Genomic DNA, 26,318 nt, shown 5'->3' with positions numbered 1-26,318 from the left:
AATGGTAATAGTTTGCTATTGATTGATTATTGTTGATGTTTGATTCAAATAGATAAAGATTGATGACTAATTCTTACAAAAAAGAGAACTATTTTTTAATTTTAAAACTTATTGAATGATCAAATCATATGAAAGTGTTTGAAAATAATGCCTCTAAATACACAATCCTAAATATATGATTTCAATTTAGACACCAATACTGATAAATAACATTCAAATCATAACAAATATTAATCTTAAAATAAAAATAAAAATAAAACAAAAAGGAGGAAACCATACTCATAATACAATCTACCAAACAGAACCACAAGTATAATTCACTTTCAAATTAAAAAACTACTATAAGTTTAAGAATACTGAAGAAAATCAAAATAAAATATATAAGAAAAGTTGTAAAAATATGCGCTAGAGTTAAGTTTTGGACCGTTCCAAATAAATTCTTGAACGATCAGAGGGAGAAACCTCGGAAAAGGATCAAATGGGTTTGCTCAAAGAAGCAAAGGAGAATCAGCTTAAGAAGAAAGTCGAAGAAGGTAAGCCTGATAATTTTATGTGTGTATAAACTGTTCAGTCACAATTATTGGGCTCCTTTGCCTATAGCTGCATTTCTCGCATTTTCTCCAAATCGGGGTCGTTTACAGCGTAGAGTTTGACCCCCAAAAATAAAACTCTGTTAATAATGCTACACTTTAAATGCAGTATGCTGGCTCTTTAACATGTCTGTCTGATACAGTAAATGTTAATATTGGCAAAAATAATAGTGAGGTTTGATGGGTTGAGAGTATTTGTACAGAGTCAGAAATAAAGAAAAAGATTAGTATATTAATATCCTGCAGTGACACATATAGGTTAATGGATCTCAGGAATACATCTGGGTAATAAGACAAATGTATCGTCAACTCTAATTCTAGATTAATATCGAAGGTAATCCAAAGCTGGTACAACTAAAAACGCTGATGCTCCAAAAATTTGTCAGTAAGGCAATCAGTTAGGGCATTTCACATAAAATGGGCATAATTTTGAGCACGTGGATGTAAAGAGTGCCTATATATTTTCTGGATTTGAGCTGTTTAGTTCCTGGGGGAATTATTGAGTTTGATACGCTGTGTGTAATAAATGAAAGCGTTTTTTCCAATTTGAGCTTCTGAAAATTGACACCATAGTTTTTGATTCGGCAAGTATTAGCCGACTCTGCTACACAAATTAACTGAAAATAAATTTATTAATAAGCAAAACAAAAAAATATTATATGCTATATTTTAAACAATTATGAGTTTTGGCCGAGTTTCTAGCTTGCGGAGTATTTACCCCATCCGAGTTTCAACACCATGGACGAGACATAAGACTTAAGCACAAGCCCGTGCTTTATTAGCTTTCAGATTTCGAAACTTGGCTGCTGGAGAAGATCTTTAATATAGGATACACACCAGTGTCTCGGCCCCAAGAAATCCCGGTGCGCTAAGGATCACACCTATTCGGAGGAGGATTTGCCCCAGTCATGTGAACGATAAAGCCCAATATTCTCATTTCTGCGTAACTAGCATGCATTTTGGTGTTAAAATACCTATTTGATCAACATTCAGTTCTTTGTTTTTACTAGGTCATTTAAGTCCGATGAGCTTTTCATATCATGGAACTTAATTTGACTTACGTACAGACTAACCAATAGAATCATATTTGTACTGCTTTTCTCCATGGTCTTTGATCGCAACAATCTTTTTATTCCTGCTTGAGAGGTTTACCTTTGCCTCTAAGATAACCTTGTAATGTGGCAATTTGGTAAATCGATCTTCTAAAAACACTCTACTCAAAAAAAATATCGGACTCTCGTGACTGGAAGAATAAAGGTATTTTTGATACTGCTGGATTGTGGCTACCTTAAGAAAAAATACATTGCAATTTGCGACAAGCTGCTTGCCTTGATCAATTCATTTTTCACACACAAGAGATTGAAGATAGGAAAATATTTGAAGTTTGAAACCATAATCAATTGCCACATAAATGTACCCACATTTTAGTGACTCTATACCTGTATTCTGGTATCTCAGTACCCTAATGTCATGCCCCACTTGAATTGGGTCACAGCCTTAAATCATAAAAAAACCCTGGTCTACTAAAGAGATAGCCGACCTATTGATGTGTTTTTTAGGACAGCGTCTAACACAGAATAAAGTTACCAATGGTCACTTCACTCTCTTTTGATCAAAGTTTAATTGTATGCTAAGATTGTGGAAAGTTCAAACGGCTAACTCCAAGGTTCCTTCATGCAACGGACGTGACTTAGTTGGCAGATGTGATTGTTGGTAATCCAAGGGGCCTTACGTTTGGATCTTTCTTTCACTTCTTCACTGTGGCTGGAACTTTATCATCGGATATGGCAATTTTGTGTTGCTGCTGCTTCGAACAGACTAAAATGAACTGAAAATAAAGGGGAAAGGGTTTAGAAGGATCTAAATCTATTCCTAAGGGCAGTGATATCAACAATTAATGCTTTGGTGGACAAATTCTAAATAAACCAAGCTCTGCTTCGCCAAGTTTAACTACAACTCTGCAATAACCGATGCAATCTTCTGAGGATGTTGAAGGATTTTCACATTGAGAAAGTGCACTTGAATACCCAACACGACGCAACAAATTTGGGGTTTAGGCTAACTTTACATTGCAACTTACAATCAACAAGATGCAAAAAGTATAAACCATGGAAATTCATCAAACACCATTACATTCTCTATTGAAATCAAAGCACTTTATCTAACAACTGAGAAAATAAAATTCTACTCTAAGTGAGGAAGGTGAAACCATGCAAGTTTTGAAAAAATAACTTGAGTGGACATCATCAGAGAACAATGTTTCACTGTTATTTTCTCAAAAACTTATCGAAACAATTTCATACAAAGCTCCCTCTTGCTTACAAATGAAGGGGTCTGTCCTTTATATAGGCCCCAAACCCTGAGGACATGCAAACCCTAATTAGGGTTTTCCCAAAAAGATTCCCCAAACATGATGCAACAAGGTGGGAATCAGCAATTAATGACCCATCATGCCCATATACAATTAATTTTACGTGCCCAAAATGGCATCCATTGTGCATTAAATGCACCACTTCTTTCAAATTCGCCCAATGTGTAATAAATGCTCCATCATCCCTTGAATACGATAGTTACATGCGAAAGATGCTCCACCACTACATTAAGTACGACGACTGCCATGCAATGAATTAGCCACCACCATGGTCAAATATTCCAGCAATGAATGCACCACTATGCCTTGCCGTGACAATTGCATGCAAAAAGATGCTCCATTGACTCAACATGCGCTGACCCGTCTGCCGCTTGGCGAGAAACCCCTAGAGAGAGAGAAAAAGAAGAATTTTTCTTGAAGTTTTTTGAACTTTCCTTGCTCTGGAGGAGATTTTTAATGATTTTCTACCATCTCCTATTTTTTAGGAACTTTCCAAAAATAGGGTTCTAGGTTCCAGGAGAGAGAACTCTCATGAATCCAAATATGAAGGAATTTTGAAATTTGGATGTGATTTGATGTCAGAAAATGGATTTTTTTGAAGAATTTTCCAGGGGGGAATTTCTTGTTCAGTTCATCCTTGATTCCTTCCTTGCCTTAGAATTTTATTTTTAATTCATCCTTGGGTGTGATTTCTTCCTTGCTTGGAATTTCGTCCCGAAGCAAGGAATTTCTTGTTGAAAATAGCTCGGTCGGATTCCTAGTGTATTAAATTTTAATGTGGCCCTTGGCCATTAAAATTTATTTGTATATCGTGATGACTTATACGGTCACTTAATGTAATTGGGGCTGGGCCCAAAATTGTAACTTGTAATATTAAAAGGGCAGGCCCTATTTGGGCGCATAAGCAAAAATGTAAAGGGTAACTTGTTATAGGGTAGGACTCAAGTGGATGTAACTTGTAATTGTAAATTCAAATTACATCTTGGTGCCAAACTCCTTGTGGCCGACCAAGACTATTAGATCATTTGTAATTCATATATATGTAAGGCAAGATAAATCCTTAGAATGCATTCACTCCTCCAGCGAAATCTACTTCTATTGAGCGAATATCTTCTGCCATACGAATTCTGATCTGCTAGCATTCAAGACTAGCGAATTCACTTTGGAGAACAGTGAATCTAATTCCTTGCATAGCGAACTTGTTTGGGAGGTCTCCTTGTCATGCAAATCATCTCAAAGGTGGTGGCTTTCCTTCATGCTGTGCATGCATCTTCAGGCTGAAGAAATTTGATTCTACTCTACCCTAGAGTCTGCTCACTATCACATTGGAATTCAGCTAAGTCCAGATCTGAGTTTAACATTCAGATAAGTCTGCTCCTATCGAGCCCTAGCTGGGCAAATTTGTAATTGTTTATTTCTGCCCTAATACAATAAGATCTGAGACCTTTTGATGCTGGGTTTTTCCTCCAAGAGGGAGGTTTTCCCAGGGTATTTGTGTGTTATGTGTTTGTTCTTCATTGCATTTTGATTTTCTGTTATTTATTGATTAGTCTGATTGCTAAAACTAACATTTCCAACACTTAGTCAATTTTTCACCTTTCCTGGAATTCTGTCCTGAAGGAAAAAATTTCCAACACAGCCAAATTTTCACCTTCTCCAAGAATTATGTCATGAAAGAAGGAATTTCCAACACTTAGTCAATTTTCACCTTTTCTGAAATTCTATCTTGAAGGAAGGAATTTCCAACACTTAGTCAACTTTTCCACTTTCTTGGAATTCTTCACCTTGGGCACATTTCTTCCTCGAGGAAGGATTTTTTTTTGAATTCTTGAAGTTTCCTTTCTAAACCTTGATTTTCACGTTCTGCTTCCAACCGTAGGCACATTTCGGAACTGGAGAAGAAATTTTGGAAATTTGTTCCTTGAGGAAGGAATTTTTGTGCTTTTTGAGTTCATCTTGTCCCATGGAGGCTTTTTCATCAATTTACCACATTTTATATTTTTTAGGAATTTTCCTAAAATTTAGGACCCGAGTCCAGGAGAGAGAGAATTCTCTCACGATTCCAAATCTGCAAACAATTTGAAATTCGGATGAGATTTGGTGTCTAAAAATGTTTTTTTTTAAAAAATTCCCGAGGGGATTTCTAAGTTCTTGCTTCTTCATTCCATTCCTGACCTTCAAATTCCCCTTTGCCTTGGAAAATTTCCAACCTTGGGCGTGGAATCCACTAAGTGGAGAAATTTCATCATTTCCATGCCTCTGTCATTTTAACATTTTCTCCTTGACTTGGGCGCTATTTTCCTCTTGTGGTGGAATTTTGATTCTTCTTGGTTTTCCACGACCCCTCTCCTTTAGCGCCCTAACTCATCCTTGGGCAAAATATTCCACTGGGCAAGGAATTTCACTTTTTTCACATTTTCCATGCCATGGGCATTTTGGCACCCTACTCCATCATTGGGCGGAATTTTGCATGTGTCAAGGAATTCTTGATTTCCACCGTTTTCCATGATGACCTTCATTTGGCACCATGATCATGTCTTGGGCGCAATTTTGACTTTGTCAAGGAATTTCATCACCTTTATTTCTTCCTTGCCTTGACCACTTTGGTGCCTTTCCTCATCACCTAGGCACATTTATGCTTGTGTGAAGGAATTTGGAATTTTGGAGTTTTCCATGACTACTCCATTTTAGCGTCCAACTCCGCTCATGGGCGCTAAATGCCAAGGGGGAAGGAATTTCATGTTTTTGGATTTTCCATGGGTACCCTATTCCAGCGCCCTATCTCCTTCCTTGACGCCATTTTCACTTGATGGTGGATTTTAACATTGCTTTTCCAGACTTAGCTAATTTTGATTGCTTCCAGATCCAGGATGCCATTTTGAGGAATTGAAGTGGATTTTTGCCAGACTTAGAAGATTTTCCACGTTTTCCACCTTTGGAATGGGTGTCCATACTTAGCCAATTTTCTGATCAGTAGCCTGCTTTTTGTCTTTTTGGATTGAGACAAATCTTCAGGTATGTTAAATCTTCAGTGTCTGCTTGCATAGGACTTGCCCCAAATAGACTTTCCAAAAATAGAAAGTGCTTCAAAATGTCAAAGTTAGGGCAAAATAGGACACAAAGATACTTACTAAAAATAGAAATTACTAAAAATAGTAAGTTTGATTTTTGGCAAAATTAGACCAATCCAAGAGGCAGCAAAATCCCTAAAAAATAGGAACTTTCTAAAAATATAAAGCTACTTGAAATTCGCTCAAATTTCACTGGGAGGTTCTTTGAAGGGTCCTGATTCTAGTGCAATGTTCAGTTTTCTCAAAATCCTAAAAAAACCCCTAAAATCTAGGACTGAAGGCAGGAAACCCTAAAACAGTTAAAACAAGCCCTGGACTTAGCCAAAATTGCTCAAACTAAAATCAGACTTGATCAAATTGAACCCGCTCACTTGCAGACCTAGAGGAGACTGACGAGACTGCTGCGAAAAGACCCAAAGAACAAAAGCCAAAAGGCCAAGAGGGCCTAAAAAATAGGGGGATCCCCATTTGCAATGGGCCAATGTGTGAAAATGTCACAACACGACCCACAAAGAAATGAATAAATTTCCCTAAGAGATGGCCGTCTCAAAATAAAAAACAATAAAGAAAAGTTGTAACTGTTAAAGGGCCAACCCAGGACAAAATAGGGAGGGCCGACCTAGAGAAAAACTTTAGGAAGTCGCCTATTAATTAGTCTCCCCAAACCAGCGATCAGAGAAGGGCACAATAAAGAGCAGCACCTTGAAGGGAAGGGCAGCAAATCGAAACAATATGTCTTTTCAAAACTAAAAGACAACTTTTCCCACCGTGGAAGATATAAGGGAAGATTGAGTACAGCAGAGTGGGGACATTACAGGCAGATATATGAATATATTAAGGAGCAGACCTGAAAGACAGAATTCGCAGCAGTGATCTGTTAAGGACAAGGGCATTTGTGAAGAGACACCACTCTTGAGAAGGCGGTAACTGTAGGAGGGGACATAATCCTCCATTGGGCAATTATAGGCTATATAAGAAGGAAGAGCAAGGACAATCATTGCATCACACTTGAGAATAAGCATCAATCATCCAAAAAACACATCTTTAGAATATCAGTGTCCAGCGAATCATCAACACCAGTCAAATCGGTCCAGCAGATTGGACCATTGGAAGCAGGACAAACCCATCAAGAAGATCGTACAGCAAAGAATCATTGTCCCATAAGATAGGGAGCAGCAGTAACAAGGAAAACCAGTCCAATTCATCACAGAAGAACCCAAATCATTTCAGATTATTGTTTTCAGATATATATTCAGTGGTATACTTGATATGTCTGCCAATCACTGCCTTATATATGTATTATTTATGCATAATAAAGAATGTTTAAGTATATATGAGATGTGCTCGATTGACTGAAACCCACCTTGGAGGAAGGGCTTGGGGTGTAAGCAAAAGGAGTATACAAGGCTAAGTAAGTAAGCCGTTCTAGAGTTGACCGTAATGGCTCCTAGGACCAGAGGGCACTTACATAGAGAGCCAAGTAACTCACTTACGACCTCCACTCAATTCCACAAGATGGAAAATGTCTTTAGGGGGATGAGACATTGATGGTGAAAGCAGGTACAAGCCGCCAAGCAAGAGGGCTGTGGTAGACATCCATCTTGGACTTCGTTTAGGAATGGCTTCGGGCGGACCCATCATGTCCCTTCTCCCAAACCCTAATATGCTTGCATTATTGATAATCTATGAATATGATGTAATCACCTAACTCTAATAATTAAACATATATGTGTATATTTGCATATGTTGTTCATGTTGTGATTGCAGGATTCAAATCCAGGATTGCATCATTGAAGAGATATTTATCGAGTAAGACGTAACACTACCCCAATTTGTTGCAATTGTGATCTTAGGGCAAATTAGGAAGGGGACATTACAAATGGTATCAAAGCATAATCCTGGCAGCCTACGGGACAAATCTACTTAACCACCATACAATTAGGGTTAACTATTCTTGAGTGGATTAAAATCAAATAGGCCAACATTGCACTTCTATATGTGTATGCCTTTCAAATGTATGCTTCATGCCTGGTGTGTATTTATATGGTTTCTGTGTGCCTTTATACTCTATGGCTTATGTGTACACTTCATGCCTTATGTGTATCTACGTGTATGCTACCTAACTTAAGTGAATTCATGTGTATACTTCATGCTTTATTTGTTATGTGTAGTCACGTGTATGGTACCTGACTTAAGTGAATTCATGTGTATACTTCATGCTTTATGCATTACGTGTACTCATGTGTATGCTACCTGACTTAAGTGAATTCATGTGTATACCTCATGCTTTATGCGCTATGTGTACTCACATGTATGCTACCTAACTTAAGTGAATTCATGTGTACACTTCATGGTTTATGCACCATGTGTATTCATGTGTATGCTACTTGACTAAAGTGAATTCATGTTCTATGCACAACCGGGAACTGTCCACAGGGTGTCAACTTAAAAATATAATGAGGCAAAAGAAAAATTTTAATTCACAGGCTCTAGGGTTTAGGGTTTAAGGTAACCAAAGGAAACATACTAAACCTACATTTATACCCCAAAATCCAGAAAGGCATGCTTATCTTGAAATAAAATTTCACCTCCCAACAACTTGAAATTTTAAAATTTAAGCGTCTTAATTGTTACTTGTACCTCCTGTTCTAGATGTGCTTGAACACTTGATGACTTGTCTTTATACTAGCTCATTTAACCATCTAGGTGTTTGTCTATACATGGCGGTACCTTCCTCTTAGGCGCACTCGTGAAATCTTGGTGCACACTTCACTTCCTGGCACATGCTTTGGATCTTTGGCATACATTTTTGTTTTAAACTATGAATTCTCCCTTTATTGGCATATTTGATCATTTCTTGGACAGAATTGGATATTAAAATAGCCTCTATAGAATCCCCTATAGGTTTTTACTGACTTTTGTGCAGTTTTCCCCTCTGAGTAATTTGAGTATTTGATTTTCTGATTTCTAGCAATCATACACATGAAACATAATCAGGTTCATGAAATTAAAAGATGTATAAGCACAAAGCAAGTGTACTTGGACTAAACACTATATAATGAAGAGCCAGCTTACCACAGAGGTACCTTGGGTCTTATGCAAAGCACTAGATAAAGGAGCTCCCTTGCAAGAGATTAAGTATTAAATTTTGTTAATGACTAGTGTTCTCCATGATTCTAGATACATCACAGCCTTTTGGTGTAATAGAAACTTTTTTTTTTAATTAATGTAAGAAACCATGGGGGCAAATCACCATTTTGGATTCACCATCAAAGTTAAAATGTTCCTGCAAATTTCCCTTAGATATATAGACAAGATGATGGTGGTCTTGATCTGTGCAGTAATCCAATCAGATAAATCAGATATAGAGAGTGAAAATGGCTCAGAAAGTCAATCTGTTAAAAAATCAAATGCATAAATGTCACTAGCTAAAAAGGAAACATGAACCATATTTTTCAATTAAAGTTACTAGTTCAGGGCAGATTTCAACTTGAACTCATGTTCGTGGTTGGCATTTCAATCTGTTTGTTTGGCACCCATTTCATTGGGTAGGATGCTCCTCTACTTCAACCAAAATTTTTCATTGCCAATAGCATTAACATAGCTAAAATTGTTTGTAACAAACTGGAGCTGTTTGTATGTGAATACCTAGGCTTCTGTTTATTATGAGTAGTGGAACAGATGGCAGGGTCTTGAGGATCAACATGGTTTGCTCCTCTACTGAAACCTAAATTTTTCATTGTGAATAACATTACCATGGCTGAAATTGTGTGTAGCAAACTGGAGCTGTTTGTATGTGAACACCTAGGCTTCTGTTTTTTACGAGTTATGAAACAGATGGCAGGGTTTGGAGGATTAATGTGGTTTGCTGTTAAAACTTGTTTTCCTGTCTGTACCACAGAGTCGAGATTCCCTTTGAATAACCTTTTTAGTTTATTATTATTTTAACATTTTTAATTCTTTGGGTTGTATATTTTTTTAACATCTGCTGGCTGCAATGGAGTCTGGCCTCAGATAATGGCTTGCAGTTGGCCCCAAAACAGTGATGTCATGGTTATGGCTGCTGAAATGTTTAACTGGAGCCAATACATAGCCAAACCCTTTCACAATGGACATTTCTTGTCGTGCACGGTTTTCAGGCCCAAAAACTGGAAAACGGGCAGGTACTTTCTAGTTTCTATATCTTGCAACAGAACAAACTAGCCATGATTATTATCGAATCCCAAGCTTATGGGCAATTGGCTGCCAAGACTGGCTCAAATCCAAACCTTTACCTACATCCAACTATTGGGATTGTTATGATTTGTGCATACTGCATCCTTTATGTAAATGTGATGGCACGCAGAATTAGAGTGTTTTGCAAGAGCTGATTTCTCTGCTGGTTTTGCTGGATGTGTACGTCCAAACCTTTACCTAAATTAAATTGTTGAGATTCTTATGATTTGTGCATCCTTTATGCAAATGTGTTTTGCAAGAGCAGAATTCCCCCTGGTTTTGCTGGAGCTCTGCATAATGTTCTTTAATCTGGTTCTTCGTGTTTCCCCAATGTAAGGACAATCATGTGAGCATGGGAAGAGGTATGGATATATAATCATTAAACATCTTGTATGCATTTTTTCAATAAGCTATTTTGTTCAACTTCAGTTTTAAACCAACATTCTAAAGCAAGAGAGAACCCCTAACGCAAGGGCAAGCACAATGAATTGAACAAGAAATTAACTCTTCTATTAACAATATTGGTAAAATATATCCAAAAAGGAAGTTGACAGAGTAAAGGCTTATAAAATTTATATTATATACTCAATGCAGCAGCATGCTTAGCCTCTAGGCAGCTTGTATGGGGAAAATATAAAGGCCTTCCTTGAGTGTCCCATTATTTTAAATTTTTGTGTCAACAAAGGTTTGACTGTTCACTTTCTATGACCCTTCTTCATTTGGATGCCTGGAAAATTGTTGTTTGCTATAATATTCTTATTTCCAGTCAACATTTTCTTATCAGTGCCAAATATGGCTCAGACATAAGTCATGGCCATATGGTAGTCTCTGTGTTTGTAGAACCTCCATAGGTTAGGAATGCTGAATCAAGAATGTAGGGTTACATGGAATAAGAACTTTAGATTTTAGTTCATGAATAATTATATAAAATGTTGTAGCCAATCAGGCTAGTACTTTCTTGATGCATCAGTGGAATTTGATAAGAAGAACTAGAGATCCAAGCTAGAATCCCTTTCAAAACAACGTTTATGTGAGATGTCTTAATTCCCATTCATTTTAAGATCTTGCATTTCTGGTATATTCTTCTCAAATTTGTAAATGCTTTTCTTTCTCATGAGTTTTGGATGGAAGTTTGATTTGTTAACATATAAGATGAAAAAGTAAAAGTGATAACTGAAGAAAGAGGGCTATGGAACTGTTGAATGGGAGGAGGTTTATGGTCAGGTTCAGAGTCTAACTCGGGAAGCTTGCCAGCTCTTCGCAGCAAAATGAAGGACAGAGCTCTCAAAGAGTGTGATCACTATGCTGCAATATTTGCTGAATGTGCTCGAGGAAGAACACTCTCTGTAGCTTGGAGATGTCGAGAACAAGCAAAGAAGTTGAATACCTGCCTTCACCAATAGTAAGTGCCCAGGTCAAAGTGGCTTACGGTGTTGTGATTTCTAAAGGTGTTTGACTGCATTTAGCTTATCATTTTTTCTTAGAAGCTTTACTTGATTTTTTCTTTTGCTATATATTCAAATCATATGGATAATGCTAAATGATATACTTTGTTAGGTTGGCTAAATGATTAAATTCTCACAGGGTTAGATAATGTTCCTAGATAACTTCATGTGCGAAAAAGAGACCAATTTTATTATCCATAGCTTGGTTTTATTGTTGGGTGCTATTGTGGAGAAGGCCTATATTATTTCAGAAAACATCAAAACCTTGTTATAATTGGACCAAAATTTGAAAAAAGGAATGTAGTTAATCATAAATTTATAAGTATTGAGGGAAAAGAAGAAACAAGTGAAATAATTCTAATGTGAATGACAACTTATGTCATTTTTATAAGCAATTCGGACAAAATGTACATCTATAGCATTGGCTTCTTGGGTTAGACAGAAAATTATATTGATTACTGGCAGGCTGTGAAACTGTTCAAGCAGTACATTCCAAGGGTTGCCTGCTGGGAAGCTAGGCCACTCTATTAAAAGGAAATGGGAATTGCCCTATGATATTTACATTGGCATGGTTAATAATATAAGTAGCTTTTGTGTTTGGGTTCTAATTTCTTTTAACTGTGGATGTAATGTTCATTATATGGTATAAATTAAAATTTTCATATATTTTGGCTTTATATATTTGTACTAGGGTTATTGCCATTTGAAGTTTATTTCATATCATGTAATAAAGTCTCATCAGGAGAAGTCATGGAGTAGTACGTATTCAAAAGTTTAGATGGTCAACATTTAGTCAAAAGTGCGTAAAGTACGTTGTACTGCATAGTTTAATTATTTGTCCTTTTAATCCTTGGCAGAGATCACTTAAATTATTACCACTTTTTTTATTACATGTGGAATTTTTGAATGGCTTAACCATATAAAAGTGCACCTAACTCATGTTTAGAGTCTACCCCTCAAGTTTGTGCACTTTTTAGGTGTTGGCATCGATCAATTAAGTACTTGTGACTTTTATATATGTTTGGGTACAGTTTTATGAGCTATTTGCATCCTTAGGCAGAACTTGGAGGTGGCTTTGCCACTAGAAAAGTGTGCCCTACTTTGTTTTGTTTCCTTTCTACCTCTTAGGCATGCTTTTCTCCACTTATTGCCACTTCTTAGGCACCTTTTTATAACAGCTTTGCTATCTAGAAATGGTGCCTATATTGATTGATTTCATCCTCTTTCTTGCTTGGTGTGATCAATAAAAGGTTTGCCACATTGTGCATGTGTAACTCTTCTCCTTGGATGTTAATCTTTTGTTGTCTTTGCCATTACCATCAATTACTTTCAAAGGCAGAGTTCACATTATTGCTTGTGTTCTTGTCTGCCGAGTTGTTCTTTCTTCTGAAATCTCTCCTCGAACACCAACATTATTTATTCGTTATCAGGCTCAAGGAAATCATCTTCATCCTGCAAAATTGTTAAAAAACAGGATCATGACAGGACAAAACTTTTGTGTGGACTAATTGGAAGGACAACAATTTTCTTGAACATGAGGCAAGTCGAGGATTAATTGACAATTGACTGGCAAACAAATGACTCAAAATGAAGTTTTGAATGATTACCAATAGAATCTGAAGTAGATACTAGATACATTATTTACACATCTTGTAAATGTCAGATGATGGAACATTTGAGGTGTTAGAAAAGACCTCATTTGTTAGAAAAGACCTCATTTGCTATGAAGAATACAAAACTTAGAATATATGCTAGAAAAAGGAATAAAGAGTCACTTGGACTGTTTTGCTGTATAAAAGAAAAAAGAAGAGCACTTAGTTCTAGTATGCTAGAAAGATAGAAAGAAAAAATAAATTATGTTAATTTCAACAAGTGAATGTTTAATTGTAGGATGAATGTTTGGAATACCATGACATATCAACATGTTGCATGAAGCATGTGCTACGTTGGCTCATAATGCCTAGTAGGAAGGTAGTAGGGACATTGAAATTTGGCCTTTATTTAGCTCTGCTAGGATGTCTTAGGTCTATTCAACATCTTGTGGAAACGATTTGAAGGGAACAAATGTATGGGAGTCCGTGCAAATAGGGGTGAAATAGAGATGAGTAGGGATCAGGTTGTGATCCAAGTCTAACACAAGAGCATGCAACTTGTCAATACAATAATACATTAAGACACTCTCATCAAGAAAGACATGAAACTAAATGGGAAATATCATAATTATGCAAATTTCACCATTACACTTTGCCTTCACTTTGATGTGTGTGCAAATCTAACATGAGCATGCATTTCAAAGTACAAGGACGTTCTTAGACAAAATGAAAAATAAATATTCAAACGCTCATAAAAATATATGAGCCCTTAAAAAAGGATAAAATGATTCCTCTTGAACTCTCCTTAGAGTGAGTGCTCCATGGAAACTTGTTTTGGGACCCCTACAAAACTTAGTTTTCATGTCCCTTTTTGTCTATTTGTTGACAGTTGATCCTTGGATTTGTATCAATACCAAGTCAAGTGTGATTCTTCTAGTTAACTTGCTATTGTCCCATCTTGATCTCTTCTACTAACTACTTTTGCAGTGTTAGATTGTCATATCCTCGACTTGACATCCATTCACAATAAAAAGCTGCGAATGAAATAGTCTTTTCATATAATCCCAATCACCTACAAGAGTATTTGATGCAATGGTTTTTCAGTCATGATGGAAAACAAGGTCCGATTATCAGTGAAATAGAGACAAGGTTCGATTGGCAATGAATTGGAGAACAAGTTCAATCACCCTTGAATCATTCTCACAAATGATAAATTAATTAAGGCATAACTAAATTCGGGTTCTTAACAAATGGTCTGTTAAGAGATGATGGTTTCCAAGACGCATCAATCGAGGGGCACATTCCTCCCAATCATTGCAACCTTAGAGAAGGGCACAACTCCCCAATAGTTTGCGAGAGGTATAGAGAACTATCCAACATCAAGGCAAAGGGGGAATCAAACAAGAGAATTATAGATCAATATATCCCCAACCTTCAGATGGACAACTTCCACAATCTTCATCAATAGATAGCAGTCCACCATCTATCAACAATACGTGCTAACTGAGCATTTAGTAGGAATAAAATAATTAGATTCTCATTGGCCGATCAAGGCCTATTATAGTCAGTATCTAATAATTTGATGTAACCTGTGTTGTATTATCTATTCATTAATCTATTGATTGCCAATAATCATCTCTTGTATAAGTATACATTTATAATAACTAGGGACCTCAGATGGATGTCCATGTTGCTTAACATTGGTGACCAAGAGGGCCAAAGTTTCGCTCTTAGGCTTAGATAGTTAGATCAAGGAACCACCATACGATCTCCTCTCAGACCTATAGTGTTGGATAATAACCTTAGAGGTGAAGTATGGATAGGGAAAACAGGTACAAGCACCCCACTAGGCAAGGACCCCAAGTGGATGTCCATGTTGCCTGCCATTGGGGCCTAGAGGGCCAAAGTCTCGCTCTTCGGCTTAGTGTGGGATGACTTTGGGTGGACCTACCATACTTCTTCTCCCACACCTTAATGTATTTGAAATGATGCTATAGATATTATATGAATACCATGTGTTATTGGCTAACCCAAATTGGGGATATATATAGGTGTATATGTTTCTTATGTTATTATTGCAGGAATCAAATCTAGGATCACACTATTCAAAGAGATATGTTGCTGGGTAAGATGTAACCCTAACCCTAATTTGTTGTATTTGTGATTCATAGGCAAATTCTAGGATAGATCAAAAAGGGGACATTACAATTGGTAACAAAGCATCTTTCTTGCCATCTAGTGAAAGGTAGTTGATGCAAAATAGCCAAAGGGCTCAAAGGGCCTTAGAAAGGGAAAGAAGAAGGCTTGCGTCTACCAACCATCCTACACCAAATAACACTATGGGCGAACGATTGAGCAATGAGTTGAGGGCCTTCATGGAACAAATCACTCAAAGCACTCAAGCCCTTAGGGAATAGAATGAGAGGAATGAAAGAACCAAACAACTCCTCCTTTAAGCCATTCAAAATATAAGTAGCAATTATTCTCGACCCAACCAAACCAATGGAAGGGATACTAACTCCAACCGCTCTGAGAATAATAATAATATCTTCCCAAAGCTATCCAACCCTAGGCCAACAAGAGCACCTTTACTATCTAGGGAGGAGTATGAGGAAGAAGAAGAAGCAAACACCGCACCAAGGGATAATGTTGAGGAAATTTTAGAAGCATACTCTAGACTTGACCTTGAATTAAAGAGGGATGTCTCTTTTAATGATTATTATTGTGATGCCAAGATGAGAGCCATCCCTAATAAGAAAAGCAAAAGGCAACACAACAAGGACCTAAAGGAAAGGGTGAGTACGATAACCCTTCCTAGCTTTGATGGATTTGGAAAATTCACAGCCCATTCATGGGTCCAAAAGTTGGACACTTATCTTTCACTAAACCCCATGACAGAGGAAAATGCTATCAAATTTGTAGTGCTCCATTTGATGGGAACAACCCATGAATGGTGGCACCATGGCCTCATCACCCAAGGACATCAACACATAACCACATATGATGAATTTACAGAGAAGCTCATCAAAAGATTTGATCAAAGGCATCCACAATGGAACTTCAATGAATTAAATCAACCAAAGCAACAAGGAATTGTGGAAGAGTTTGCCACCAAATTCTAAAAGTTGTCTATCATGGTACCAAAAATATCTCAAGAGAGACTCACTTACCTCTTTGTGGAGGAATTGAAAGAATCAGTTCGAAGCATAGTAAATGCCATGGACCTAGCAAACCTCGAGGAAGCCATTCAAAAGGCAATGAAATTTGATACTCCCTCATCAAAAGATAAGCCCAAAGGCCTTGCACCAAACACATACCCTAAGTATTCCCATAAAGAAGATAGGCATGAGGGGGAATACCAAAAAGGAAAACTATGCTACCATTGTAAAGAGCCATGGGAGCGTGGGCATGTGTGCAAAAAAGAGAACATCAAAAAACAACGTGAAGACTTAAGGAGGAGGAACTTGTGCTTCAAATGTAAGAAACCATGGGAATGTGGGCACATATGTGCCAAAGGAAGCCAAATCCATAACATGGAAGCAACATCAAATAAAGAAACAAAGGAAAACCCAAACAAGAAAACAAGGCATGACAAAGGAGATCTTAAAAAGCTATAGTCAAAAGGACTATGAAACGAAGCTTTGTGGAAGAACCAATCTAGTAATCCCAACGCCCTCTTATCCTTATGATCTAGAGACATCATCTCCACAGTAAAATTTGTAATGTGTCAAGCTTGAAATCTCTTTATAAGGCCCCAAGGTCTCCTTATCAAGTCAAGGGGCAACATCTTCTTTAGACTTTGCAAGAATATGAGAATATTAAGAGTGAACCAAAAGGAAATATCAAATTGTTCAGGAGAGAACACCTCATTTGAAGTCACAGATGGTGTCATGCTTCTAAATCCTAATCTTAATACATAAGTCTTGTCATTAAGAGATATTTACAACGTCGAGCAAACAGTGGGACAACCTAAAGTGATGCTTACAAACCATATTCTACCTAACCAATGGAAATCCTATTGAAGAAAATTTGCAATATCCATCCCATTAGGAACTAGCAACTCTAAAATGTAGTCACAAAGCTGATCTATCAAACTATCTCTTGCATTTTCTCTTTGAAATCTGTCTTTATTGTGGCATATAACTGAAGCAGACCATAATCCACCAAACCCTCCTGACCTAATATAGTCTTCACCATCCTCATATCAACAGAGGTTTTGCAATTGAAAATATTTTGCAGTCTCCCACCTAATAACAGACCCCTCCTCAAAGGATCTTGTTGTTTGGAACCACTTGCCCTTGTAACACATACCATTGCGGAAGCGCCAAAGACATGCAAATGGTAGACATAGATCTCATATTGGAGTAGTCAGAAACACATATAAACATAGAGACATAGCATGCGAAGAGCACACTATTCCCAATGTCACTGCCAGCCACCGCCACTTGCAATCTACAAAATTAACTACATTCCTTGTAATTATTCACTATCTTTGATCATAATATCACTAAGAGATTGTCAATCATACTCGACCATACTTTCTAAGAGAGATAAATAAGCTTGAGTTGCACCAAAATTATTGAAAAGATTAGTTGTGTATTTTTCTCTTGATGGCAATCAGAAATTTTGCAGGATATTCTTTCGGTTACCATTGCAGAACTTCCAGTATCTATTTAAGCTGCCAGTTTTGACAGGAGTCTTTGATGGTTGCATTTATAACTATTTGTGATTCTCCTTGTATTTCTCTGTCTTTATATCCTGCTGACACAGAGGTCTATATCCCTAACAGAAGTGCTGACCTCTCTGCATGATTGTTAGTTTAATTATCGAAATATCGAGAGCTACCAAAAAGAAATTTCCAATTTGTGTCTCTTACCACAAAGCCTGCCCCCACATTACCTGGATTGCCTTTGGCAGCATCATCCAAGTTGAGTTTTACTCTTGTCAACTGTTTTAACCATAGTTGGAAAACTTGCCAAGGCCCAAAAAAAAAACTTGGTGAAAACTCAGCAAAAACAACAACTTAAAAAATTGTTTAAATTTAACTAGAAATGCATTTTTTTTGCAAAATTCAACGAGATGCATCCAATGAGTCAATAAATGAGTACACAAAAGAAACAAACTAAGTCTAGATATTTGATTGATTTAAATGCAAATTGGGTACAAATGGCATCCTCTTGTGGAATGCTGATGGTTGATAGACAAAAACAAAATGAAAATTGTTTTTGTAAAACGAAAAGTAAATATTACATCAAAATATTTTACATCTTCCTCTTCCCAGCTCTCGTGAAAACCAGGGGAGAGATAGAACTAGAGGATCTAGTCCTAGGAGTCCGATGTGGCTCCTCCACCTCACCAAAATGAGGTTGAAGGTAGCACCCCTTGCAGGGGTCTGAGGGTGAGAGAGTGAGGGGTAGAGAGATGGTCCAGATCTTGGGGGAGAGAGGAGAGAGTGAGATAAAGAGTGGTAGAGAGAGGGGATAGAGAGTGATAGATAGGTCTAAAATTCAGGGCATATAAAGCGAGTGAGATAGAGAGAGCGAGTAAAGAGCCTACTGATTACTGAAATTTGACTAAGTCAGAAACTTTAAAAGATCTTCTAAAACCTAGAATTTGCATTATAACTTCTAGAGATTTGAAACCACTCTCAAACATCTTGCCAATATATACTTGAAATATAACTTAAAGTATAAGAAATCTTATACTTAAATGTTATATTTCATGTATATATTCTGATGAAGAGAATGACGCTGACCTGAAAAAATAAATTTAGATAATTTTTTTGACATGTTTGGGCCTCTTTTTTTTATGCAGCTGAGTTTCTGCCAGACTTGCCGAGTTTTTGTGAAAAACTCACCAAAAACACGATGATTTTTTTTTGTGAGTAAATGGTGTAAATACTCACTGAGCAAAAAAACTCATGAGTTTTTCAAAACTCGCTGAGTACTCTGCGAGTATTCCATCTATTTTAACTACTTAAGAAGCTTACACTTTGCTTAACTTCTCCCAGCCTTTTAATGAGATTCTTAGAGGGTTTATGTTAAAAAGCATATGGATGACCTGAAAAGAGTACATTGTTCTAGCATGAGGCATGACGTAATATTTTAAGGGCAGCCATGTGTTTTCCACCTAAACCCTTATTAGAGTATAAGTTAGAAGAAAAATCCTCATAATGGTTTAAAATTTTAACTTCATAAATTCAAAGTAAAACTTATGACAGATTTAAAATGCCCTATCCCAAATCCTAAACAAAAAAAAATTCAGTCTGCCTTTGCTCTGTATTTTTTGTCTCTAAAAATCAGCCACACAAATATACATACTCATGGGACCACATACAAATGCAATGTGCAGTGATTTCTCAGGTTAATCACAAGGTTTTTGAGTGTAATGTTACTAGTTCTGACAGTTACTAAGGAACCATACATAGATTACCACTATCAGACCAGATATATGCTTGTTCACAAAGATGACCTTAAGCTAATTTTTTATATGTATCTTATCTCTGCAACTTGCATTAAATTTTATTAGCTGCTATTCATTTTGCAACTCCTTAATGCAGAGTACAAAACAACTGTTAGTGCATCTTGTAAAACAATATGGCTTTGAAGGATGCTAGGTGATCTGAATCCACAGATCTGACTATCAAATGCTATCTAACTTGCGAAGCATGCCATGCTTGATGGCAAGACTAAACTTATTAAGGTTTATCATAGCTACATCAAACAGTATTTACAGAACCAGGAAATCAAATGCATCTGTCCTGGAGCTTAAGATCAACTAAAATATTATTTCCAAAGGGATTAAGGACAAGCTTTATAGATTTCGTATGAAGTTTGATGTGAAAGAATAATAGACAATCATTAAGGGGCTGCCTTCCTGTTGACATGTATTTTGTACACCATCATACACAGAATAAAATACCAATAGGCATCTTATCCTCTCTTGAGAAAATAGTCTCTAACTGCTGAAGATTCGCATAAAGGATCAGTTAGGAAGACTCCAAGGTTCTGTTAGTAGGGTCTCTACGTGTGGACAAGCTTCCAGCGGTATGATGTGATTTGCTGTTTCCTTCAAGGGGTCTTACGCATTCCGAAAGTTCAAGATTTGCTAAACTAAGGAAACTTTCAAAAATAACAAAAGAGTAGGGTTTGAAAGAGGTCTAATCTAATCTAACCCTAAGAATGACTTCGTGTAGACAAGACTTGGCAAGATTCAACCAACTTCAATTTTGCCATAAGATAACAACTCAATTGAAATTGATGCGATCTTCTAAGGTAGCAAAATGATATTCAATGCATCAAAGATCAAAGACACTACCATGAAGGTACATATCTAAGATACAATAATGATTGAAGATTAAGGGACTCAAAGTATTCTCCAGTCGACCACGCAAGGCGTTCCTACAATCAGCAAGAAGCTAGTGGTTTGGATTACGAATCCTACCAAAGATCAAGTCTCACACAATGTCCTTCAAATTAACACACTACTTTGATTGAGCATGATTCAAGTAAGTTAAACAACCATGAAGATAACCAAGAAAGTTGCAACAAAACACCATAACTTCAATATTTTATTGATTTCCAAGTCATCATGTACAACAATTGCTTGAATTCCTCTCTTCAAAACTCAATCTTGCTACAAAATAAAATTGCTTCTAACTTCTAATCTCTTAGCTATCTCTCTTCTCTATTACATCAACTATTTACTATTAACTATTACCAAATGAAATGAAAAATGGGGGTATAAATAGCATCCCCAATTACAATGAAAGGTCCAGATCGAAAGTAGATCAACGGTCAAGATCATGACACCTAAACCCTAATTAGGGTTTGTTACAAATGGCCTCCTTTTTACTGAACAATATTAAATACATAGCCAAATATTAAATTCGGCACAAAAACCTAGGAGACATAAACCAATAACAAATAAGATGCCATGTCATCTATAACAACCTTTCATCTAGAACCTTATTCCCTTTCCAATGTTCTTTTTTGGCATATGCAATGAATCTTGTCACGATTCCTTCGATTTCTGCAATTGGAATCTCGGGAAGATTCTTCATACTCTCTTCCAAGTGGATGATCTGATCGAATGCATCTAGAAGAGCTGCGTCCCAAGTAGATTCAAGTTCCTTTGTTCTTTCAATCAAGAGCATGGTGGCAAACATCTGATCATACTGCTCATCTGTAACATTTGCGTCCTTGCAAAAGATGACCTTGATTCTATCCTCTAACTCCTGCATATCCACATTTGTCTCGACCTCGATCCTTCTGCCAAGAATGGTACGAAGTACCTCAAATACTCTGTCCTGGATCGGATTGATCACCTCCTCAACTTGGCCACATCTAACACTGATGTCCTCGAAGAAAACACTCTTCATATGGAGCAAGGTTGACCACTGAAACAAACTGTGAGATTCTCCATCCAAGATCTTCTCTTGCGCTAAAACTTTCCTTGATGTGTGTCTAATTACCTTCAAGACAGGAATGATAACATCCTTGGTATGGGCGAATGCAGCTACTGTTATCATCAAATTGTGGATTATCTCAAGAACCTGGATAGCTTGATGAATAATCTTCATCATCCTTGTTACAAATTCTATGGCCACTGTATGAGATCTATCCATCCAATTACTTGTGCGTTGGACCATGTTCCTGAATCTTTCTGCCTCACTGATTGATTGAAGTGGAAGTGCTTGCACTGGTGATCTAGCTGGATCCTGACGTCCCAAAGGTTCATTGATGTGACTGAAATAAGTCCTCCATGCACCGACCTCTCTCTCAAGCTTTCTGTTCTTCTCCATTTCTTCTCTAAGCTTGTCTTTCAATGCCTCAAATGAATCGGTGGCATCATCTAAAGTCTGCTCTGCTGTAGATGGTCCTAGCTCAAATGTTTGTATATCATATTCCTCTGCTAGGATCTCACCTTCATATTTGTCTACTGCTGGTGTAGCTATCTGCAGTTTTCTAGATCCAGTCTCATCTCGAATCATCTTGGACATCATAGTAGCCTTTCTCTTCTCTGTTACTTCGTGAGAACGTCCAACAAGGCTCTCTAAATCAATTGCACTGTCCTCGTCCTCTACTACGATCACCTTGGTTAATCTTTCCTTCAACCAATCTGGGACAATCGATCTTGTCTCTTGAACTTGAATTTCCTTATGTACTATTTCTTCTTGTCTGGGAGGAGATGATATTTCATTGTCTTCTTTGTCTTCATCTAACTCATAGTCTTGGAGAGATCCATCTGGTGACCCTTGTTGTGCTTGTCCTTCCTCCTGCCTATCGTTCTGTACCATCGACTCCATGGATTCTTCCACTTGAATTGTTCTCTTCTCAGGTCTAGAAGAAATACCGGACGATCGATCTCTGTTAGCCTCTTGTTTCTTCTTGGAAGATTCTCTCTTTCCAGGTCTCTCTTTCCTCTTCGAACCTCTTGGATGGAGATTGCCCTCACTGGCACATCGAAGGTTTCCTTCACCCGAATTTCTAGGATTAGGATTGCCTTCACTCATACTAGCTCCACCTTCGGCTGGTTTCTCTTCCAAAGTGAAAGTCATAGCTATGCCTTGTTCTCTCAACTTCTGATGTTGTATGTCAACCCATCTGCGAGTACAAGACAAAACTGGTGCCATCAAAGTATCTAAATCCACGATCTCGGGCTCATTCCAATCCAACCTTATTGATTTGCTTTCTCAATCATAGGAAGACTGGATATGTCTGCCACTGTCCCGAGCTTGGTCGGCCACTCTGTAAATCTTGCATTTCCTGATGAAATCCAAAGGCAATCTAGAATGCATTTTTCGTTTTACTTCAAGATCATCTAGGAGGTTCATCATAAAATCTTCTATTTGGTACTCATGCCTAAACCTTCTGCCGACTGTCTCCTCTAAATGTCCATGTGGATCAAAGCTTTCTCTCAAAGCAAAAGATGGAAAAGAATACAAGGCTAACTCCTTCTCTGCGTCATCCATGGCTAAAGCATTAGGACATACCTCAACTGAATTACCCAAAATGATAGGTACTGGAACTCCATTCTGATGTCTGTGTCTGAATGCCTTCACATATGCTGCCAACTGTCTTGTTACTTCAAGTAACACAATTCTGTCTGTCAGATATCTCGGCAACATGTATGGAGGTAAAGGACATCCATGCACTCTAATATAAGTGAACTTGGGAAACTGAATGAACCAAGCACCGTACCACTTTATGAATTCCTGGGCATCCTGAGATAACCTGTTGTGAATTCCTCCTTGCAACGTCCTTGTGATGTTCATTGTGAAAGTATCATTAACCAACTTATAGTTGCTCCCTGGCGGATGATGCAAGTAGGCATAGGAATCACAAGCTCTGACCTCGCTGGGTCCTCTTCCAATCACTCCTTTGTGAGGTAGTCCTGCGTACTCAACACTCCTAATCAAGGCATAAATGACATATGAACTCATGTGGAAGGACTTAGTAGCCTTGAGTCTCCTCAACTGTACGTCTAAGCAATGGCTAATCATCCTAGCCCAATGTATCGTACCTTTCCCTTGAACGATCACCTGGATGAAGTAAAACATCCACTTCTCAAAATAGAAGGCATGAGGGGCTCCTGTAACTCGGTTGAGCATGGTAATCAAATCTCTGTACTCCTCCTGGAAATCAATCCTTTGCGGTGTGTTCGGGACCTTGCTTAAACGGGGACGGCTCTTGAGTAGCCAGTTCTTATTAATTATGCTTAGGCAAGCATCTGGATCATCTTCGTACACTGATTTGGCTCCTTCTATGCTCTTGTATATCATGTCCCTGTGCTCTGGAAGATGGAAAGCTTCACTTATAGCTTCCTCTGAAAGGTACGCCAAAGTGTTTCCCTCATTAGACACGATCGTCCTGGACTGTGGATTATAGTGACGAGCACACTCGATCATCAACTCATGGCACTGAACAGTTGGAGGAAAGCCGGCCGCCTTAATGATGCCACTCTCTATTATTCTCCGGGCGACAGGTGATGGCTTGCCAATGTAAGGGACCTCTCGAAACTTCTTCGTGCTGAAGTTGCCTAAATTTGTATCTCCAATGTTGCTCCACTTCGACACGATCTTGGTCTCCACTTCTTCGGTCTTTTGATCTTCTTTCATGAGAGCTGAACGACTGGTGGATGCTCCCGCCTTCGGGGTTGCCATACCTACACAACATTTCATAATGAGAACTAGATTTTGCAATGAATAACATAGATTAGAGAGATGAAATTTTTAGGAAACCTCATGATAAGTCTTTAGAGTTATCATTTCCTAAAAAAATAACGATTGAGCTAGGAATTCAAAATTCAAAATTCAAAATTTAAAATATGACGATCAACAATTCAAAATTAAAACAATAAAATCAAATCGCCATACCTCAAAAGAGAGCTAACTCTAGAATGCAAATAAAGAAAATTCGCCTAGGCAAAAGATCGAAAATATATAGTCTTCAACGTGATCTCCTCAATGCCTTTGACAATTCGCTTCAAATGGAAACTTGGATTCGCACCACCTTAGATGATATTAGCGCCACCTTGCTTTGTAAACTCCAAATCGCACCACCTTGAATACAACTCGCACTTTCCTTTGTCTTCCTCAAATCGCATGTGGAAAGGTAAAAATGATAATGTGAAAATAATGGTTTTCACCTCTCCCTTTATAGCGCTCACACCACAATTACCATATAGGCCGACTTGGTGATTAAACAAGGCAATTTAAACGATTTTTTGAATAAATAACAAGAGCCGACCTCCATAAAACACCAAGCGCTATATTTAATTTTTTATTAAAATAATTAATTAATTATTAAATGCCTTCATTATTATTGAATAAATTCGATTTTTCTTACAAGGCAAAAACAATTAATTAATACCAAATGCAATATTTAAATGCCATTTTTAATTAAATATCGATTTTGCTAGCATTTAAATAAATTCAAAATGTTTGTTTGAGCGCCAAAATATTTTGAAAATGAAGTATACGTACCTCATCGCCCTGGTCCCTGACTGGGGGACAGGAGCGATCCATCAACTTCATCATGATTCTTGCAATTTCGACGTCCAAAGTCTTCATCTCCATGTTCAAATCAACCATTTTGTCGGGTCCTTCGAGTTTGAGTGTCTTGCTTGTGCGAACAAATGCCTTTATAACCATTATCGCCCTGGTCCCTTGGAGAGGGACAGGAGCGATCTTCATACTTTCACGTTGATCTTGCATCTTCGAACTCCAATTTTCATCATAAGGCAAATAATAACATTGCTTGTTCATTCCATGCTCGTCCCACTTGATTTTCACAAGGCATTTTGATGTTTAAAGGATCATCGCCCTTGTCCCTTGGAGAGGGACAGGAGCGATCCTTGTCTTTTCTCCATTTTAAGCTCAAACTGGTAATATTTAACGTCTATCTCCCTTTGTATCGCCTTCCAAATGATGTTTAAAACCTTGTGCAACCTTATTTCAACGTGATCTTTAAAGGATATCATGTGTTTTGGCAAATATCGCCCTGGTCCCTTGGAGAGGGACAGGAGCGATCTCCATGTCCTGGCTCAAATTTGTAAACATTTGATCTTCGTTCTTCGTTCATTGCCTTCCAAAGGACGTCCTTTACTTCGCCAATCCTTGCATTGTCTTGATTTTGAAGGAGCATAAGTGTTTTTGTAAAAATCGCCTTGGTCCTTGTCCAAAGGACAGGAGCGATATAAGTCTTTTAGCTCAATTGATAACACTTTGACGTTCAAAACTTTTGCATATCACCTTCAAAAGACGCCTTGAACCTTTTACAACTTTGTGAAGTCTTGACTTAACGTGATTTTTGCATGAATTGTTCAATACATTCAATATCGCTCTGGTCCCTTCCCAAGGGACAGGAGCGAACTTCAATACTTTGAGGTTATGCTTGCGTTCTCCAACTTGTAATTGCTATCATCGTGTAAAACGTAGTCTTTTGATCCTCGTTGATTGCTTGATGCTTGATAAACTTTCAAGATTTATGCCTTTATGCAACTTTCGCTCTGGTCCCTCCCTGAGGGACAGG

The 26,318-nt window shown here is 37.6% G+C and overlaps 1 protein-coding gene across 3 annotated transcripts in view; it reads left to right on the top strand.

The window, feature by feature from the left end:
- Positions 1-375: 375 nt before the first annotated feature.
- The window catches only part of LOC131028862 (uncharacterized), a 28,224-nt gene continuing 2,281 nt past the window's right edge, over positions 376-26,318 (top strand). Inside the window, exons 1-2 of one of the 3 annotated variants that reach the window (XM_057959230.2) lie at positions 376-533; positions 11,502-11,649. In XM_057959230.2, the coding sequence (XP_057815213.2) occupies positions 479-533; positions 11,502-11,649 (203 nt within the window). In that variant the 5' untranslated portion in view covers positions 376-478. Of the gene's footprint in view, positions 534-11,459; positions 11,650-26,318 lie in introns of all 3 variants that reach the window. The other 2 variants (XM_057959229.2, XM_057959228.2) reach the window with 2 other exon arrangements.

This window comes from Cryptomeria japonica, chromosome 8 (assembly GCF_030272615.1).
Source record: "Cryptomeria japonica chromosome 8, Sugi_1.0, whole genome shotgun sequence".
Taxonomy (NCBI): domain Eukaryota; kingdom Viridiplantae; phylum Streptophyta; class Pinopsida; order Cupressales; family Cupressaceae; genus Cryptomeria; species Cryptomeria japonica.
The sequence above is the reverse complement of the archived record's forward strand: the minus strand, read 5'-3'. Positions and strand labels throughout refer to the sequence as shown.